The sequence below is a fragment of the Erpetoichthys calabaricus genome, chromosome 12 (genome assembly GCF_900747795.2).
Source record: "Erpetoichthys calabaricus chromosome 12, fErpCal1.3, whole genome shotgun sequence".
NCBI lineage: Eukaryota > Metazoa > Chordata > Cladistia > Polypteriformes > Polypteridae > Erpetoichthys > Erpetoichthys calabaricus.
This window is the reverse complement of record NC_041405.2, coordinates 93,781,325-93,801,944: the sequence shown is the minus strand read 5'-3', so window position 1 is coordinate 93,801,944 and position 20,620 is coordinate 93,781,325. Positions and strand designations below refer to the sequence as shown.

General features: G+C 38.2%; 2 protein-coding genes across 2 annotated transcripts in view; one reads left to right on the top strand and one right to left on the bottom strand.

Moving 5' to 3' along the window:
• Window positions 1-14,372, top strand: part of LOC114663116 (aryl-hydrocarbon-interacting protein-like 1) — a 30,570-nt gene extending 16,198 nt beyond the window's left edge. Inside the window, exons 7-8 of the mRNA XM_051935070.1 lie at window positions 13,189-13,330; window positions 13,716-14,372. Of these exons, the coding sequence (XP_051791030.1) occupies window positions 13,189-13,330; window positions 13,716-13,990 (417 nt within the window). The 3' untranslated portion in view covers window positions 13,991-14,372. The remainder of the gene's footprint in view (window positions 1-13,188; window positions 13,331-13,715) is intronic.
• A 1,175-nt stretch (window positions 14,373-15,547) lies between these two features.
• Window positions 15,548-20,620, bottom strand: part of drp2 (dystrophin related protein 2) — a 481,386-nt gene continuing 476,313 nt past the window's right edge. Inside the window, exon 23 of the mRNA XM_051935078.1 lies at window positions 15,548-19,358. Coding sequence (XP_051791038.1) covers window positions 19,339-19,358 — 20 coding nt within the window. The 3' untranslated portion in view covers window positions 15,548-19,338. The remainder of the gene's footprint in view (window positions 19,359-20,620) is intronic.

Genomic DNA, 20,620 nt, shown 5'->3' with positions numbered 1-20,620 from the left:
CATGAAGTTAATTTAGAACATTAGAATAATTATAACAAGAACAGGCAATTGAGCCCAACAAACTTGTTCATCCTAGTCACCTAAATAGTCAAACAAATAACATCAAGTTTTGATTTGAAGGTCCTTAAAGGTATACTCCTTACCACGTGTTATGGTTTATTGTGAATTTTCTAACATTTGCATGACGTCTGCTGTTAAGAACATTCAACTGTATCCTCATGTTCTTGTTGAAGAATTTATTTTAAAAGAACAGCTGTGATCCACTGTATGGATTCTTTAATAATTTTAAACACTTCAGTCATGCCACCTTTTAACCTCTGTTTGCATAAACCAAAAAGATTCTGCTACTTCATTCTCTCCTCATAGCTCATACTTCTTAGTCCTGGAATTCACATTCCCTGGATTTCCTCTAATGCTACTATGTCTTTTTTGTAACATGGAGACCAAAACTATACACAGTATTCCAAGATAGGCCTCACTAGTGCATTGCATACCTTAAGCACAACCTCCCCTGACTTGTTTTCTAAACAATGTGGTATAAAACATAGCATACAATTTGGTTTCTTCATCGCTTCTGTGCACTGTCTGGATATAGATAGTGATGAGTCCACTATGATTCCTAGATCCTCCTCATTAGGTTTAATCTCAAGTTTCAGACTCCCTCATGTTAAAACTTCTAGTTTCTAAGGTGTAATACATGTACACTTTTATTAAATTTCATCTTCCATTGATCTATCCAAGTCTGTATGCTGTCCAAACCTTCTGCAAGAACTGAAGTGATTCAGCATCATCTGCCTTTTCACTTAGTTTGGTATCATCTGCAAGCTTAACCAGCTGTTTGGTTATACTGCTGTTTAGATCGTTTATGCATTTTGAAAAGAGCAGAAGCCCCAGCACTCACCCCTGAGGGATATCAGTTTAAGCACCATTAGATGTTAAATTAGACAAAATTGACTTATTATGGAATAAGTTTGAACAAAAACCTACAGCCATAGGCAGTCCCCAGAACTGGTGTTGGGAACCACTGGTATAGATTATGCAATACAATATGCTGCAAGCCAGGTAAAAATTAAGGAAAGGGAAGCAAGTGTGATATAAATTGTTGCAAATTCCCATAAATTCTTCTAGTAGGCAATCTTTTGCCAGTTGCTCACTTAGGCCTCCACTAGTCAGTATAATGATATATTTTAAGAAGCAATCCAGCTAAAGTAAAATGATGCTGGGGGATACCTCTGTCTTATATTTAAGATGAGATGACAGAGCACCCTGTGTCTGTGTGTGTGTGTGTGTGTGTGTCTCTCTCTCAAAGGGTTTAATGGTCATTTTCTGGGTTGACTTAGGTTGGCCAAGTGACCCTCAAAATTTTAATAATAATAATGCATTTTATTTATAGGGGCACTTTACATTAGCAGTAAATCTCAAAGTGCAACATAAAAAGATTAAACAAAGGCAAGGCAAGATAAAAACACAGATAAAACAACAATAATTATAGCATTCTTGTTAATATGCTTTCCTAAATGGAAAAGTCTTTAGCTGTTTTTTAAAACAGCCCACAATCTGCTGTGTTCTCAGGCTGTCTGGTAGGGCATCCCAGAGCCGTGGAGCAGCGGCTGCAAAGGCTTGGTCACCCATTGTATGAAGTTTTGGTCACAAGGGGCAAAGGCGGTGGGTATTTGTAAAACGGAGTTTCTTGTAGTGGATTGTAATAAAAGGAGTTCTTTAAGATATTGTGGAGCATTTCCATGGATACACTGGTGAGTAAACAAACAGAGTTTGTATTCGATACGGAGATGGATAGGGAGCCAATGAAATGACCGAAGGATTGGTGAGATATGTTCATATTTCCGCACCCTCATCAGGATTCTTGCAGCACTATTTTGAATTTGTTGAAGCTTTTGAAGGCTCTTGTTGGGTGTCCCGATGAGGAGTGCATTACAATAGTCCAGTCTGGATGAGACAAAGGCATGAACCAGCTTTTCAGCATCACAGAGGGAGAGGCAGGGACGGAGTTTGGCTAGGTTTCGGAGATGAAGGAATGCAATTTTACAAAGGTGATGGATATGTATATCAAATGACAAATGGGAGTCTAACTTGACACCCAGATTTGTAACAGAAGGGTAGAGGGTAATGGTATGGTCAGAAAAGGAAATACAATTTACAGAGAAACGAAGTTGATGGGGGGTGCCAATTAAAAGAGCTTCAGTTTTGGTGCTGTTCAGCTTGAGGAAGTTCTTGGACATCCAAGCCTCAATCTCATCCAAGCAAGAGGAAAAAGTTGATGGAGGTGTAAGAGAAGTTGAATCCAGTCTCGCATAGAGCTGCGTATCATCGGCATAGCAATGGAATGAAACTCCATGCTTGTGGCTGATGTGACCCAGGGGTAGTATATAGATATTAAAGAGAGTCGGCCCAAGGACTGATCCTTGTGGGACTCCACAGGTGACCGTGTGGGTATGAGATTTAGCATCCCCCAAGGCCACATACTCAGTCCTGTCTGTAAGATAGGACTTGAACCACTCGAAAGCAATGCCAGAAAGTCCAATTGTATAGTGAAGATGATGAATGAGAATATTATGATCTACCGTATCAAATGCAGCTGTAAGGTCCAGGAGGATGAGTGATGGAGAGCCCTGGTCAGCAACCATCAGGAGGTCATTGGTGACTCTGACCAGGGCTGTCTCTGTGCTGTGAGAAGTTCGGAAACCAGACTGAAATTTTGCAAACAGATTGAATTTTTTGAGGTGATCCTGAAGCTGAACCAAAACAACCTTTTCCAAAACCTTAGACAAAAATGGAAGGTTGAAGATCAGGCGATAGTCTGCTATCACTATCATTTTGTCGGTATTGGAGCAGATGTTTTTATGGCAGAATGCTCACCCTGACCCCAACCTCATTTAGAGACCTTTTATGACATGCAAGAGGGACAATGACCTTGTTAAAGCCCCAGGTCACAGAGGTAAACATGGGAACTATAAAGAGATAGAAATTTAATTTAATAAAAAAAAGTTCATAAGTTAGCAAAGCTGCACACAAATCAAATGTTTCTGGTATGAATGTTCAAAAGACCATTTTTTTCGACAAATAACCCATACATATGTCATAAACAAAAAATACAATTTATTCATAGCATAATAATAATAGAAGGTATACATATATGCATCTTTTATACAGATAAAGGGCAATAGTTAAATCAGAAAAAACATAAATCTAATCTTTGTACCACACGTATGAACTTATGGAATATATCTTCTTTTTACTCTTGTGTAAAGTATTTCGTGAAGCCAGTTAAATGGATACACCTTTCTTTAGTTATTTAGTTTCAAAGTCATTTAATACAGCAGAGTGAATGTTCTTCAGGGCTCTTCTGCACTAATTCCTGTGAAAACTGCAGTTCTTCTGTGAGACCACATACTCTTTGAAGAAGCTGCTGATATACAGTAGTTAATGAAAGGTGAATCAAAGAGCGTAGTTTTCTAATGAAATTTAAGAAGACAAAGTTATGAAAGTTAAAGATTTACCTCTTGACACAGGTTATTACTTTCAATTCAAGTAACACTAAAACCCATACATATGTATGCTAATACTGTATGTTTACTGCCTTTACACTAGCTGTGAAGTCACAACCAATATTAATCACCTGACCTAAAATTTAATGCAGTAATCTATTAATTTTTATTCAGTTCCTGTTTTCTCAAAGGTTGGAAGTAATGCTTTGTTCATTCTGTTCAAGGCCCCATGGAGAGATTTTCACTGATACATGTTGAAAGGAAAAGATGATGAGCCTGCTTTGTGTTTCTTTGTCCATATGCTTGTCTCTGCCTTGCTGTTTTGCAGCTTGTGATGAACAAATATGTACTTCAACATAGTCTTTTTTCGATTCATACGGTGGTGCTCTTTTGCTGCCATAACATGCATTTGCTGAGAGTTGGCGGTCAGTCAACTCTTTACATCAGAAGGAAGAAGGATTTGCTTTTAAGTATGGCATCTCCTGCTTGTGCAGGTTGCTGTCCTTCCTTTAGCAAGGTTGGACTCGATACAATCCCAAACCCAGCTCTGATATTTGCTGTCTTACACTTCTAAGGTCCAGCACTAGATTAAGGTTTCAGGTAATGGGAGCATAGAAACAGGAATACAACTGGTACACTGATTTGTGTTTTGTTTTAATCATAAAGAAGTTCTATATTTTTATACTTTCTTATTTATCATAGCACCTGAAAGTGGTAGATTATTAAATGTCAGTCAAATGTGCAAGCAGCAATTTCACAGTCGTCTGTGCATGTGACAATATTACTAGTACTACTAATACTAGTGCTGCCATTAACAACTAGAGTTACAGGCTGGAGGAGAAGGTTAATTCCAGTTTTATGTTGCACGCCATACCCTAGACCAGTGGTTTTCAAACTTTTTCACACTTGGGGAGCAGGGAAAATAGAATTATTTCGGGGACCACTAAGGCAGAAATAAAAAAACAAAATTTTTTATAGCATTTTGTGTATTAGTTTTTAAATCTTCTTATATAATACACTACCGTGGCTGTCCATTTGTCTGTCCAGGATTTTAAATCACCTGTAGCTCACAAACCGTTTGACCTATTGACCTGAAATTTGGTACACATATACTATGTGACCTCTACTGTCCGCTTTCAGGGTGATGATTTTTATTATTCTTTTTATTTTTATTTTATTCTATTGTAGAATCAACTCTCAGCAGTGGTCAGCAGGGTAGCCGTGCAGCGCATGCGTACGGGCGCCATTCTAATCCCTACCACCTTTGCTGTCACTTCCTCTACAACTTCATATCTTAAATCATTCTTGAGGCAGATTGAAGACTTAAGTGCCAGCTTAAGTGAAAAACTGACACGAAAACTGACTTAATCAGTTTTAACGTGAAAAGATGCCGACAGAAAAAGAGAAGAAGTGGGCCAAAAATGAGCTGCTCACGAAGCAGCATGCGCATCAACCTCTGAGCAAACGAATGCTAAACATACAGAGAGAGAGTATGAAAACCATGAATGCTCAAGTCAAGTGTGTTCACTGCACGTTATTGTGCGTCCATAACAGGGGCTGAGGTCGCCGAGGTAGTTAAAAAGCTCCGAGGTGGCAGGGCCTCTGGGGTGGACGAGTTTCACCCTGGGTTCCGTAAGGCGCTGGATGCTGTGGGGCTGTCCTGGTTGACACGTCTCTGCAGCATCGCATGGACATCGGGGGCAGTCCCTCTGGATTGGCAAACCGGGGTGGTGGTTCCCCTTTTTAAGAAGGGTAACCGGAGGATGTGCTCCAACTATAGGGGGATCACACTCCTCAGCCTCCCCGGTAAGGTCTATTCAGGGGTGCTGGAGAAGAGAGTTTGGTCGATGGTCGAATCTCGGAATTAAGAGGAACAATGAGGATTCCGTCCCGGCCGTGGAACACTGGACCAGCTCTACACCCTGGCCAGGATCCTGGAGGGGGCATGGGAGTTTGCCCAACCAGTCCACATGTGTTTTGTGGATTTGGAGAAGGCATTTGACTGTGTCCCTCGAAGCATCCTGTGGGGTGTGCTCCAAGAGTACGGGGTACAGGCTCGTTGCTACGAGCCATTCAGTCCCTGTACAGGAGGAGTAGGAGCTTGGTCCGCATTGCCGGTAATAAGTTGGACTCGTTTCCTGTTGAGGTTGGACTCTGCCAGGGCTGCCCTTTGTCACCGATTCTGTTCATAAGTTATATGGACAGAATTTCTAGGCGCAGCCAAGGAGTGGAGGGGGTCTTGTTCGGTGACCTCAGAATCTCGTCTCTGCTATTTGCAGATGACGTAGTTCTGTTGGCCTCATCGGACAGTGACCTCCAACTCTCACTGAAGCGGTTCGCAGCCGAGTGCGAAGCAGCGGGGATGAGAGTCAGCACCTCTAAATACGAGGCCATGGTTCTCAGCCGGAAAAGGGTGGAATGCTTTCTCCGGGTTGGGAGCACAGTGCTGCCTCAAGTGGAGGAGTTCAAGTGTCTCGGGGTCTTGTTCACGAGTGAGGGAAGAATGGAGCGGGAGGTTGACAGACGGATCAGTGCGGCATCCGCAGTAATGTGGGCTCTGCAACGGTCCATCGTGGTGAAGAGAGAGCTGAGCCAAATGGCGAGGCTGTCGATTTACTAGTCGATCTACGTTCCTACCCTCACCTATGGCCACGAGCTTTGGGTAGTGACCGAAAGAGCAAGATCGCAGATACAAGCAGCCGAAATGAGTTTTCTCCGCAGGGTGGCTGGACTTTCCCTTAGATATAGGGTGAGGAGTTCAGTTATCCGGGAGAGACTCGGAGTAGAGTCACTGCTCCTCCGCATTGAGTGGAGTCAGTTGAGGTGGTTTGGGCATCTGGTTAGGATGCCCCCTGGACGCCTCCCTGGGGGGTGGTCCCGGGCATGCCCCACTGGGAGAAGGGCACGGGGCAGACCCAGGACACGCTGGAGGGATAATATCTCCCGGCTGGCCTTGGAATGCCTCGGGGTCCTCCCAGAGGAGCTGGAGGAGGTGGCTGGCGAGAGGGAGGTCTGGGCTTCCCTGCTTAGGCTGCTGCCCCCGTGACCCGACCTTGGATAAGTGGTGGATAATAGATGGATGGATAAAATGAAAACTCTCTAAAATAACCAGGAACTGAACAGTAAAAAATTGCTAATAAAAGAACTGAAAATTGAAATTGAATATAATAGAAAAGAACTGAAATATTTCAGGAGCAATATTTAATTCAAATAAAGCTAGTGCAAAATATCTGCTGTCACTTCTTTGCAAGAATACTTGATAAGCATGGCAGCAGTGTTGTTTCTGAGAGACGAAGTGCTGCATTGACATCCATTTGTTTTCTCTGTTTGTTTGTTTTATTAGTGACTAGCAAAATACCCGCACTTCGCAGCAGAGAAGTAGTGTGTTAAAGAGGTTATGTAAACATATATATACATATACATATATATACATATATCTACATATACATATATCTACATATACATATATCTACATATACATATATCTACATATATATATACATATACACATCCACATATATATATATATATATATATATATGTACACATACATACATACACATACATATATATATATATATATATATATATATATATATATATATATATATGTACACATACATACATACACATACATATATATATATATATATATATATATATATATATATATATATATATACACACATACATACATACATACACACACACATATATATATATATATATATATATATATATATATATATATATATATATATATATATATATATATATATATATATATACACACACAGACACATATATATACATATACATATTTACATATCTACATATATATACACATATATATACATATCTACATATATATACACATACAGTATATATACATATCTGTATATATATATATATATATATATATATATATATATATATATATATATATATATATATATATATATATAGACATACATACATACATTCACATTATATATATACACATATCTACATATATATATAGCCAAATCCCCGCGCTTCGCAGCGGCGAAGTACTGCTTTTAAATTTTTATTAAGAAGAAAAGAAAACCTTTTTAAATTGAGGGAAAATATACCAATAATAATTTGTTAAGGATCTGTTTTTTTGTGAAGCTGCCTTTACACAGCCTCTCTGCTGTTTTATAAACGAACGCCATATAAGGCCGTCCTTTCTCCTTGCTTAGCGGTTCTGTATTGTTTTATTGTTTGTTTATTACGATTGTTATAGTTATTGTGTAGCTATTTGAGACTCACTTTTCTGTTCAGGTACCCATTTCCTTTATGTAGTCCGCGGATTCTCCGCTATTTTTTGTTCGTTTATTACGATTGTAGTTATTTATTGATTCCCTTCTTTAGCTGACTGCCTGCTCATATAAGGCGCTCTGCTGTTTTTTTGTGAAGCAGACTTTACACAGCTTCTCCGCTGTTTTATAAACGAACGCCATATAAGGTCATCCTTTTTCCTTGCTTTGCCAAGGAAGCAGCCTTTTTATTTAATCCACGGGTTCTCCACTGTTTTATTGTTCGTTTATCACGATTGTTATAGTTCTCTTTGTATACCACGTTGTTAGTTCAGCACTCCAGTTGTAATATGACCAAGCTGTGCAAGCTTACTGTTGAGAATGCAACGTATAGTTGTACAGAAGAAAAGCAATCTTGCCGCAAATCAATGGCAACGTTTTGTAGGTCTATTAACTATTTAATGTTAGCTAAGACCCAGCACTTAAAAGATTCTCGCTACAGCAATTTTAAGTCCGTTACAAAGTGATCCAAAGTCTCGTTTATACCTCGTGTCTTCTCATTAAACTTGTATGTCGCGAATATGGTATTGCAAACAGCAGCGGGAGCGTTTCTATAAACTTAATTTAAACTTACGGTTTACACCGTGCTTTGTTTCCGCAGTAGCTGCACTTACGAATATGCTTGTATGCGTCACTCGCTCGCTTCTTATTGTTTCGCTGCCTTCTCAATTGTGTAATGAATGTTTTCTTCAGCGCTCTTTGGGGCTCTTGTCCACGGCTTTATTTAATGTTAGCTAAGACCTGGCACTTAAAAGTTTCTCGCTACAGCAATTTTAACTCCGTTACAAAGTGATCCAAAGTCTCGTTTATACCTCGTGTCTTCTCATTAAACTTGTACGTTGCGAATATGGTATTGCAAATGGCAGCGGGAGCGTTTCTATAAACTTAATTTAAACTTACGGTTTACACCGTGGTTTGTTTCCGCAGTAGCTGCACTTATGAATATGCTTGTATCCGTCACTCGCTCGCTTCTTATTGTTTCGCTGCCTTCTCAATTGTGTAATGAATGTTTTGTTCAACGCTCTTTGGGGCTCTTCCTTGCTTTGTACGTACTGCGTTCACAGTCAGTTCACGTGATTACGTGGGAGGCGTGATGACGCGATACGCAACTCTGCCTCCCACGGCCATTACAGTATATGGACAAAAAAGATGTTCCAGTTTTGACCATTACGCGTAGAATTTCGAAATGAAACCTGCCTAACTTTTTATAAGTAAGCTGTAAGGAATGAGCCTGCCAAATTTCAGCCTTACACCTACACGGGAAGCTGGAGAATTAGTGATGAGTCAGTCAGTCAGTGAGTGAGTGAGTCAGTGAGGGTTTTGCCTTTTATTAGTATAGATAGGGCTAAAAAAAGTCTTCTCATACAAATAGCTAGTAGAAAATGCGACTAAAAATTTAATAGCCCTGTAACTATGAAATGGATATTCTTTTTCCAGTGATATCCAAAATTGTGACAATGGCTGCATTTTATGTCTCTAACACCGGAGTGACATCAGAAGACAACTTGATCAAGTTTTCCTTTTCACGATGATTAAGTGCCCATGAGTTCCATCTTCCATGAAGGGGTTATTAAATCAGATGTTACCTTCAGGAGAATCCTCATTTCCAGGGTAATAATGGTCAAAGTTTTGAATTAAAGCCTTTAAATATCGACTTATTATATTGAGTATGACTTTCAGTTGACATCAGCAGCAATCAGAAAGTCTTGCAAAAGTGGAAACATTTCTTCTTCTTGTACGTGGCTATCTCAGTTTCTTTTTGAACACATCTGTTTTATTTCTCAGTGTAAATATATTTGTGCAAAACTCTTGAAGAGAAATATTAAATTCATTGAAAAGGCTTAAAATGTCCACCGTACAGTATATGCAAGCTTAGCCATTCATTCTTCATCCAACAAAGGCTCTACTAACACAGGGTTTCACTCTTGCAGAAACTGTTTTACTTCTGTCAGTTCGAAAAAGGTATGAAATAACACTTCCTTTCGATAACCACCTCAATTCTGCATAGAGAGGAGGTGTTATTGTTGCATGTCCTTACTTTCACACAGCGTCATAAACAAACTCAAAGCTCGACTACAAGTTTCATTTATGATCTTCACCACATCATTTATCACAGTGTTTAGTTCAGTAGAAAGTTTATTTGCAGCTACGTGCTTCTGGTGAAAGGTACAGTGAGTGGACAACATTTCTGGATGTGCAGCATCCTTTATTTTCACAACTACCCCTGAATGATGTCCACTCATGCTCAAAGCACCATCCGTTGACACTCCAAGGCACTTGCCTTAGTCTAAGCCCTGTGCTTGAAAATACTCAATAAGAGCACTAAATATCTCTGAACTAGTTATCCATTCAGGTAAATCAAGGCAGCAAAGAAGTTTTTCCCTAAAGTCTTCATCTTCATACCTCATGAAGCAAAGTAGAATAGCACAGTGTTACTCACATCAGTTGATTTATCAAGTTGAATCACAAAACATCTCGATTTCTTTATCCTCTCTACAATTTATTCTTCAAAATCATTGGCCATATCAACAATTCTCCTCTGAATGGTGTTGTCTAAAAGCAGTATGGCCTTAAATTTTTGAGCGTCTTCAGGACCCAAAATTTCCCAAGAGACAGACTAATTCTTCACCAATAATGAAATTTTTTCTGTTTTCTATATTCAAAGAACAACCAAATAAGACACTTGTCAGTAGTCATCATCTTCTTCATTTGAATTTTCTGATTTTTCATCTGGTTGTGTAATCTTTTAAAAAATCCAGTGGCTCCTCATTGGGATCACTATGCTTCAAAGGTAAATGACAAGCAAGTTTGGAAGGTTTCACAGCTTCATTTGATAGAATTTCGGAACATACTACAAACAGGGGCTACAGTCAAACCAAGCATTAAGTACTCCTAATTGTAATGCCTAACAAAGTTTCCTTTTGTTGTTTTGGTTTCTGTCACACATCCCAAAGTGTCAACACATTTCTTTTTCACTGTCTCTTTTAAACGTTAAACACTCGTATTTGGCTTACTTTTGGTGTTGTCACTACTTTTCGTATGACTATTGTTTTATGCTTTTAAAGAAATTGAAAAGCTTTTGTTGTTTTATTTTTCTTTCCATTTTGTAGGTTTTAAAATTTTACAGCACATTGACAAAAGAAATAGCATGCTTTCTGAAAAACCACAGCAAAATATTTGCAAACAATATGCACATGATGTCAACAGGCAAGCAAAACAATGTACTGTCGTCAGAAGAATGAACCTGTCCCCTCTGTAACTCCTTGGTGGACAGTATGTATCCCTACAAACCACCACCTATACTCATCGTCCCACTGCACTCCGCTACATGATCCAGGAGTATAAGTGGCAATAACTCTTTCACAGACTGGCAGGAAATCTGTGCTGGATTGGACCTGGTCCACGGACCGGCGGGTGAAAAACACTGCCCTAGACAATAAGGTTTGTGCTATGGAGCAGAAGTTAAAGGTTATGCTTAGATACTGCCCACACAATGTGATCATCAATGAAGGATGGGGCATTTTGCTCTTGGATTTTTTGGGTGCACACTAATTACTACAAATTGTTCTCTATTAAGGTTGGCAATCATTGAATAGTTTTTCTCACTCTTCAAATAGATAAATAATACAAGACCAAGACAGCTCTGGATACACCAACTCAAGTTTCGTTCCGATTTGATTGATATTACCGTATCATGTCGATACCTAATGGTGCATTCCAGAGGCGCTGCCATAGCTGTTCCACAGGGAAACTCCAGTGGTCTGCAGCTCAGGTTTGTAGCTCCAGCTGATGTCTAATATGTCATTTAAAGAAAAGAGTGTGATGCCACTTTGTCCAGCTGTGCAGCATGAAATGTTCACATATGCCCTTTGTGTATGAAGCTCGCACAGGCTGGTGCAAACTATACTGAACATAAAAAAAAAAAAGAATGATATTTAAAGCGCTTGAGGAGACCAAGAAAGGAGTCAACTAATTCAAGCTGTTCAGTGGGCAAATGTGAAACTTGGAACACCATAACAATACTTGAGAAAACTCCAAATGATACAGTAAATACTAGACTTAGTGCGGCCAAGGGTCCTGAAATATGTAATCTGCATTGGTTAGCCTGACTTTAGTGGTCCATGGAACACTGCAGTGACACAATATCGCTACAGAGCCAGTCAGCAGTGCTCAGACAATATTAGAAGGAAAATAAATCACTAATGCATTTCTGAAGTACAGTTAAACCATAGCATTCCGTTCTTCAGCAGTAGTGTTGAGCCGCTATATTTTCAACTGGAAGGGGATTCAGTTCTGAAACTCCATCTAACAATATTCTTGCATATTATTCTTGGTCGCAATTACTCATAAATGAATTTAAAGTTCTAAGAATATACATACACTGCCTTAAATTAACATTAGACATCTCTTTTGTGAGGATGAAGTATTTATTACGTTTTTGTAAGTGCTGACTAGCCTCTTCAGTCTACTGTGAATGCAGCACTGCAGCTTCTCTATGTGACGTTTGTAAGCTTAGGCAAAAACATTCTTTGACTGCACATGCAATTGTGTGCAAAAGTTTGGACACATCCCGTCAGACTCCCTCCTTTTACTAATTCTCTAAGTGGAAATAAGTCAACACTGCCCCTGCAAGGTACAACCTTTGACACAACTCATGTCTGAACATTTTAATGTACTCCAGTATTTATTTACTAAACCTGACAGATTGAAAAAGCAGTTCATTTTGACTTAAAGCACCCTGGATCCATTCAGCTTTAGGTTTGGTAGCCATTTTGAATTATTTTGGTGGCATGTCTCTTGGTTATATTTTGTGAAACCCATTTTGTTATCACTATGAGCACAAGGTTATCCTGGAACCAATCCCAGAAGTCCTAATCACATAGCAATTGAAGATTTAAAACTCAACCTCTAATGCACATCTTTGGGATTGAAAGCTGGAGTCCCTTTAGAAAACACAGGGAGAACGTGCAAATTCTACATAGACAGTGCCTAGATCTGGATTCAAACTCCAGCCGCTTGAGCTGCAAGCCATTAGTAGTAACAACTGTGTCTCCCTGATGCTGTTTTGAATCAGAATGTAAAATGTAAGGTCAGCCATAATGCTTTTCCTTTTTACCATTTCCATTGATGATTATCATGTATAATCATGTATTCCATTGATCCAGGCCTCTCTTAACGTATGGGCACAATGAGCAATGGCTGGTGGTCCCCAGGAGCTTAGGGGCCCACAATGTTACTGATGCCTATGTGTGTTTCTGTTTTGCTATCAAAACAGGGGCTCTGTGCTGTTAAGGTAGCCTGTATTGATCATGTATTTTCATTGATCATAGTATTGTTTTATAAAGGAAAATCCTGAAGATGATGACTGGGTGTCTCTGGAGAATCTTCTTATCCCACTGATTCTGAATTACTGCCAGTGTATGCTGGAGTTAGAAGAACATTATGAAGTCCTGCAACATACATCAGAGCTTCTCAATAAGCACCCTGGTAAGCATTTTTGTTTCTTTAAAGCAAGAACAATACAGACCAGTGCTCAAAACTGACACATGGTCACTTATAATAGCTCATAAATGATTTGAGTACACCTCCTTGAAGCCAGAAATATATTTTTCTCTCCCCAAATGGAAATAAATGCATAAAGGATTAAGTGCAATGTGAAAAACACATGTATTTTTATATTTGTTTTTATTAACATTATTAAAAATGATAATTTACCTAGTTTAGTACAGAGGGTGAGGTAAATGGTTAGTGAGTGTGACTTGGATTAAATGGGTGTGAGAGTTTTAGTAATACACTAATAAAGCAGTGTGCTTTTTACATTAACTACTAAGGATAATCACATCTTCTTCCCATAAACCTGTGTTTTTTTTAGATAATTTGAAGGCTTATTACAAGCGTGGGAAGGCAAATGCAACTCTTTGCCATGAAAGAGAGGCACGGTGTGACTTCCATATGGTGTCAAAATTGGACCCCACTTTTGGTCCCAGCTTGCGCACTGAGCTAAAGCATATGGGGGAAATGATTAGAACAAAACACAGCAAAGAAAAGAAGAACTACTGGAGCGTTATGCAGGAAAAGAAGGAGAAGTCCTATAACTCTATCAAAAGTGAAGAGGAAATAATGAAGAAAGACAAGCCATCAAAGTGAAGCAGGCCAAGGTGCAAAAGGAAGCAACAGACAGTGTAGAAAACTGAAAGGAATGTGCAACTGTATGAATACGAGTGAAAAAGATCCGCAATGCATAGGCAATACATTTCTCCAAAACATAAGATAAGTAAATGTTAGAAATGTGTATGGGAGCACTAGATAAAGAACCATGTAGAAACAGAAGTGAGGCAGGCCCTTTTAGACCCAGTATGATTTTAAACTTTCCTATTGAGAATTGATATATATAAATTAAAATATAGTGAATTATCAATGGTAGAGAAACCACAGGGGATTTCAAGTTGAGGTCTGTGGAGTCCTAATTCCCTGGAAGTACACTTGCACATTTTTAAGGCAATCCAGATGTGTAAAAGAGGTTGTAGTATCACATGATGTTACTAATTAAAAATTGTACAATATCTGTTGTTTACAATTTTTCCAACAAAATATAGAAAAACACTATTAATCTTGGACATAAAGCTTCAGAAAACCTTTTTTCCTTTGAACTAATAGTAATCATAATAAGAACAAATGCAGAATATTAGTATGTTAAATTTGATTGCATTTTGATCCAGCAGGCATCTGATCGTATAGGTTTCCTGTACATAATTTTAAATGTCTTGTTTTAACTTTATTGGGGAAAGCAGATGTAATTACAAAGAAAAAAATTGAAACAAGAAGACAATCAATTATAGCAAATTCCATTTTAATTTTGTACACAATATGAGTAAAAAGCAGCCAAATCCCCAGTTATGTGAAGGTCAGCTTTTCACTGTCATTGATTTATACAAATTAGAACAAAAATCATTATAGAAGCCAATAATCATGTGTTGGTTAAAAAGTACAAAGTAAGTTTTCTTACGGTGAAGCATGAGCTATGACCGAACCAGGCTCAGGCGCTAACAAGATTCAGAAGTCGCAAGTCACATTTTGGTCTGTTTGAAAAGCCCTGGCTGGGCGTCCCAGTGCTTTATTTTATGCAGTCTTCAGGCCAGACATCACTGTGCTCTTGATGTCTAAAGATGTCAAGAGGGCAAACATTCAATGTATGGCTGGATTGAGGTTTGGAAACGAAATTCAGTTGAATAGTGGTGGTCAGTGTTGAACTGGTGAACCATGTCATTATTCTTCTGGGAAATCATTCCATTTTGTCTTTTGTACTAATGATTAAAAAATCAAACTGCATCAACAGCATTTGCCCAACATTTAAGCATTATTGTACTGGACATGACTTAATTGTAGAATGCCTCAGACGGTTATCAAGTATTCTCTTAACAGTAAGACTAATCTAGTCAATGTACGTAAATATGTTAAAAAATAAACTTCAAACATTAAATATGATCAAATTGTCAAACAAATGGATAAATAAATACTGTAATTGTTCCTTTAATAATTAACAGTATCCTTACACTGTAATTCAGTGTCATCGCTATGCATAATTTGTAGTTGCAGGGTTAAGTTTAGCTTTTCTTTGTTATTAATGGAATTACCTGGAATTTCATAGAATGGAAATTAAAAAGCATCTGATTTCAAAAAAAAAAAAAAAATCACTTCACCCTTCCCTCGTTTTTGTCTCAAGCCGTGTATTCCTTCACCGTCAATAGTTGCCTTGGCCATTGCATATAAAAAGAATTAAGATCTATGCATGTAGTTTGCAGTATATGTGTTAGTCGTCTTCATAAATATTTCTGGTAAAGAATACTTATAAACAACCTTAGAGAGATTATTTTTAGCCAACTGTAGCACAGTTTTTTAGTGGTCACAATAATAGTAGTCAAAGTCAAAAGGTCAAACATGTATTTGTATATTTAGGTGTGCTGAACATTTGGGATTAAAATTCCTTACTAAAAATACTCATAGATAGCCTGAAGTCCAAGACAATAAATGTGAACCGTTAACTGAAATCTTGCGTAATTTTGGTTTCCTATGGCGTTAGCACTCACATGCTACATACAATATTTTACTTGTAACAGATGGCTCACTGAATGTTTTGGTCGCTTGTTTTTGTGTAACTCCCCAGACAAATATGCAACAATGCCATTAACTAAATTAGATGTCCAACTTTGGGATGGCTGTAATAACAAGTGGATCGCTAAAATGCAATTTAGCAGTACAACACTTCAGAAATTAGTGAACTATAAGCATTTGAGTATTTCATCTTATTAGGTAACGTTTAGGGTGGCTCTTGGTGTCTCTTGTAAGCAGAATGTGATGAGGACACTCAAATTTGATTTATTAAAAACAGCGGATGTTATTCTTTGGAACCATGCTGATTGTCATTTTGTATTTCACTGCTTTATCTGAAGGGTTTTCATTTTTATTAAGTTAGGAATGTTCTGTGGAAAATGTACGACACACAAAATATAGAGAGGTGAACCATACTACCGATAAGGCATGGATAGCTGTTTATTTAAAAAAAACTAATGCCAGTTTTTGTGTTTGCCAGTTTTAGTGTATTTAATCTATGCAGACCAGATATCCTACATATCAAACCATTCATCCAGGGTCACACAAACAACCACAAGTTATACTTTCCTCCCAGTACCCTTTTGATATATCAATATATTGTATACTTTTTAGCTTTATTGATTTTTCTTCTCCCTATAGTGCACTGTTCCTCATAACCATTTTATCTTTGCATATTTTATTTTCAAAATGCTATTCACCAATAATATAAACCCGGGACCAGTCACAAACAAAACTTTAAAACCTTCCATAAATTGTTTTGATGCTTTGGTTTCATGTTTTGAGACCACCCACGAACTTTCAAGACATAATCACCATTCAAACTAAGAGAACTAATAACTTTTAGGGCTTAACTGTGGGAGACGCCCACAAGTATCAAATAATAATGCTTTTTCTTTTTCTACTTACTACAGTAATCAGTTTTAAATGAAAACTTAACAGTACAGTGCCCTGCAAAAGTGTTGCCAACCATTTATTTGTAGTTAATTACCTATAATTTCAAAGTCTGTTTTATATCGTCTTTCTTCCTTTGATGGTTGATTGTGAGGTGAACACTGAGTAAAATGTATTTAGAGTGTAAGAAACATCTCTCAGGACTGGCGGACATACCTTTCTTTATAGGTCCCGCTGTTGTTTTAGTTTTGTTTTCTTCAATTTTCATTATACTTTTTTCATGGCCTCCCACTTAGATTTCATGTGAACCATTAAACAGTGCCCACTTTCTTTGTCTACCGTTGTTCTAGTCAAGTGTAGTTTGGCCTGGCATGATGGTCTATTACCTTGTTAAAGATAATTTAGCTTTTGAATATTTTGGATTCCATGTCGACTTTCAGTGTATTGTTGACACATTTTCTGTTCCTTTGTAAAATTCATGTTTGATTTTTCCAGGCCACAAGATGAGAAGGTTCAATCAGAATTTCCTTTAATTTATAACGCACTAAAACCTCAAGTGCTCTTCTATGTAATCATTTGAGCATGTCCTGGTTCTGTCGTCCTCCTAGTGGGCTGTGTCTTGGTATACCTCTAGTGGGTGCCATCCTGGAAGAGTCCTTACCAAATACCCAAATCACATGAGTAAGCTCTACATGAGCACTGGGGTTCTCCGCCTTACTGTGCTTCTCATTTATGTCCTGATGGATTTTCCCAGCAACACTACACAGAACTGTTCTGCCTTTTACACCAATTGTCTCATCCTTTAAGTAAAAGTCCACATTATGAGGACGTTGGAGAGAAAGGGGAGACATACGGATTGTTAAACTGTTCAGTGTTCCTTCAGTCTCTGATGATTTGAAGTGATGTGCAATACGGGTTTTTTGCTAGATTAGCTATATTGACCTTAGTTCAGCTTTTTCATCTTATTTCATAATTTGCTTCTTCACAAGCTTCTTCTCAGACACAGTTACCTCTTAATTAGCTCTCTCACACTAAAGAAAACTACATTTGAATTATGCTGATCTCAATATCTTGCTTTCTTAGTTGCATAGTTTGAAAAGCTTTCGTGTAGCTTTCATATTTAGTTTGAAAGGCCTGTGTAATTTGTGCAGCAAGCAAACAGTAAGAATCACAGGATTCTGTGTAATAATAGAATTAAGAGAGTAGTCTGTGTGGACAGAGTGTAGATGTGAGGTTTTGTTTGTTGTATGCTCATCTTATCTAATGTGGTAATGGGATGGTGGAGTTTAAAAACCTTTACTTTATGGTTGGGTAGTATCAGTCGCACAGTCACTTAGTGATGCGGATTACATATGGGTAAGTCAAGAACTGCAACATACACTTTGTGAACTGTCACATGACACCTTAAATGGTTTAGGACTGACATTCTAAAAGAGACGAGGACATGATTTGAAACTCATACGTAACACTTTCTCCATATTTCAGTAAATTGCATATTGTTAGTGTAAAGTTCTGCTTGAATCAGAAACTTATTGTCCTGACAGTGACATAACGTTTAAAGGGGGCAAATACTATTGCAAGGCACTGTTTTCAACTGCATAGAATTAACTGCTTTTCACATCCATAAAATGTACATCCAGATTACAGAATTCTGTCCCTTTGAATGTGCTTATCCCAATTTCCTTAAAAGCAAATGTAAGAGATGATAGTCTTATATTGTAAAAGATATATAGCTAGTATTCTTTAAAAAGAAAAATACAAAAAGGCTTGTTTGGATATTTGCTCATCTTGGTATTAAACCTATACACCAGGAGATATGTTCATAAGGTGGCATAACGAATATGTCATCTGACATTATATCTAAATTCTGCCCTTAAGATACACAATCGAGGTTCACAGAATTCAGGAAATACTCCGCGTTGTTTGGCCCATTTTTGTTGGTTTATCTTTAGCCATATGCTTTATAAAGTTGAAGTGTAAAATGACCACAGATGGCCTTCAGTGATGCCCACTGCAGTTTTGTTTGTACTGTAGGTGATTGGTGGTTGTTGCATCTTCCACTCCTCCAACAGTTTCCTCAAAAGAATGACCTCCATTCATTTAGTCTTGCTGGCAGAACTGTGCTATTCCTTTTTTATTTTAAAGCAAGACTTTTTAAATACCAAGTCAGCTCTGGGTACTTTCAGCCAAATATGAAAAAGAAATATTAGAAATGGTCATATGCTTTGAAGAAGACAAGTTGAGGTGTTATTTGTTAGTCAAAGGAAAGACAGCAGTCACCCTTTCCAGCATTAAGCCATTATTTTTACAGGTCTCAGTGCTTTGCTTCTTAGCCATAAGGTTGATGGCTGCAGAATTTAGTGCAAAATTTAGGGCACTTAAAACAGCGTGCATTTTTTTGTGTTCTCATGAGCAGAAGGGAGCTTCAAGTGCATTGTGCGGTGAAGTGACCACAGCCTAAGCTTCAGTAACAACAAAACCCTGGAAAGCTTTTAGATGAGTGAAGCTGTACCTGTGATGAGAAAGAAATATATATACAATTGTTGAATTATATGCAAATCATTTTAACTTTCAATCTTAATTTAATAAAACACATTCCATGGATCTTTCATTTATTTTCAATGTATCAACACAGCCTATCCTTCCAGCATCCCATGTCAGACTTGCTAAAATGGACCAAAATGGACCAGAAGATAACAAACCAACCAAATCTGAGCATCTTTGGGTTTTGGGAGGAAGCGAGTATATCTGAAGAAAAGGAACGTGAATAAAATGATACCGGATCAATACTGGAGCTAAGATTTCAACCCAGGAATCTGGAATGCTAACTACGTTGCCAGTCTGATGATAGTTTTGAGTTTGACAGAGTTTTGACAGAGGCACTATTATCCAATTAAATTTCATTTTATTTTCAGTGCTTTGTAAACTGCATGACATATACATCCAAAAACATTTTTTTTTTAATTTTCCTACATCTATATTTATCAAAGTACTTTGGCATGCTCTGTAGGTCAAGATATTACGTTCGTGCATTTCACAGTTTGTGGATAAGTACTACTATGAAATTTGGTAATAAAACATCTTAAAGGCCTCATGATTCAGTCTGTAAAAGTGGAGTGAATGCACAGTTGATTTCAGACGCGGTGCAAACCACGCTCACTAATGGCTTCCTGTCCTGCCATAGCCAAACTATGATGGAGAAGGTCAGTCCAGTAGGAGATGGCCATTGCTCTGTGCAACAATGTTACTGTTTTATATTGCTGTTTTTTTGTGTGCTTTGTATGGTGACCTTGTATGTCATGCAAGCCGCTATGAATGAAATGTGTTGTTATTACAATGTAAAATACTTTCTAGCCCTGCTTCCAGCAGTTATACAAAAGGTAGATGAAGTGCACTCTAATGAAGGGGGACGTCTTTCAAGGGGGATGTATGTTACTTACATTATTCAACTTCCCTGTTACCTGCAACCCAAACATTTCTAAGTATGTCTCCATCCATCCATTTTCCAACCCGCTGAATTCGAACACAGGGTCACGGGGGTCTGCCGGAGCCAATCCCAGCCAACACAGGGCACAAGGCAGGAACCAATCCTGAGCAGGGTGCCAACCCACCGCAGGACACACACAAACACACCAAGCACACACTAGGGCCAATTTAGAATTGCCAATCTACCTAACCTGCATGTCTTTGGACTGTGGGAGGAAACCGGAGCTCCCGGAGGAAACCCACGCTGACACAGGAAGAACATGCAAACTCCACGCAGGGAGGACCCGG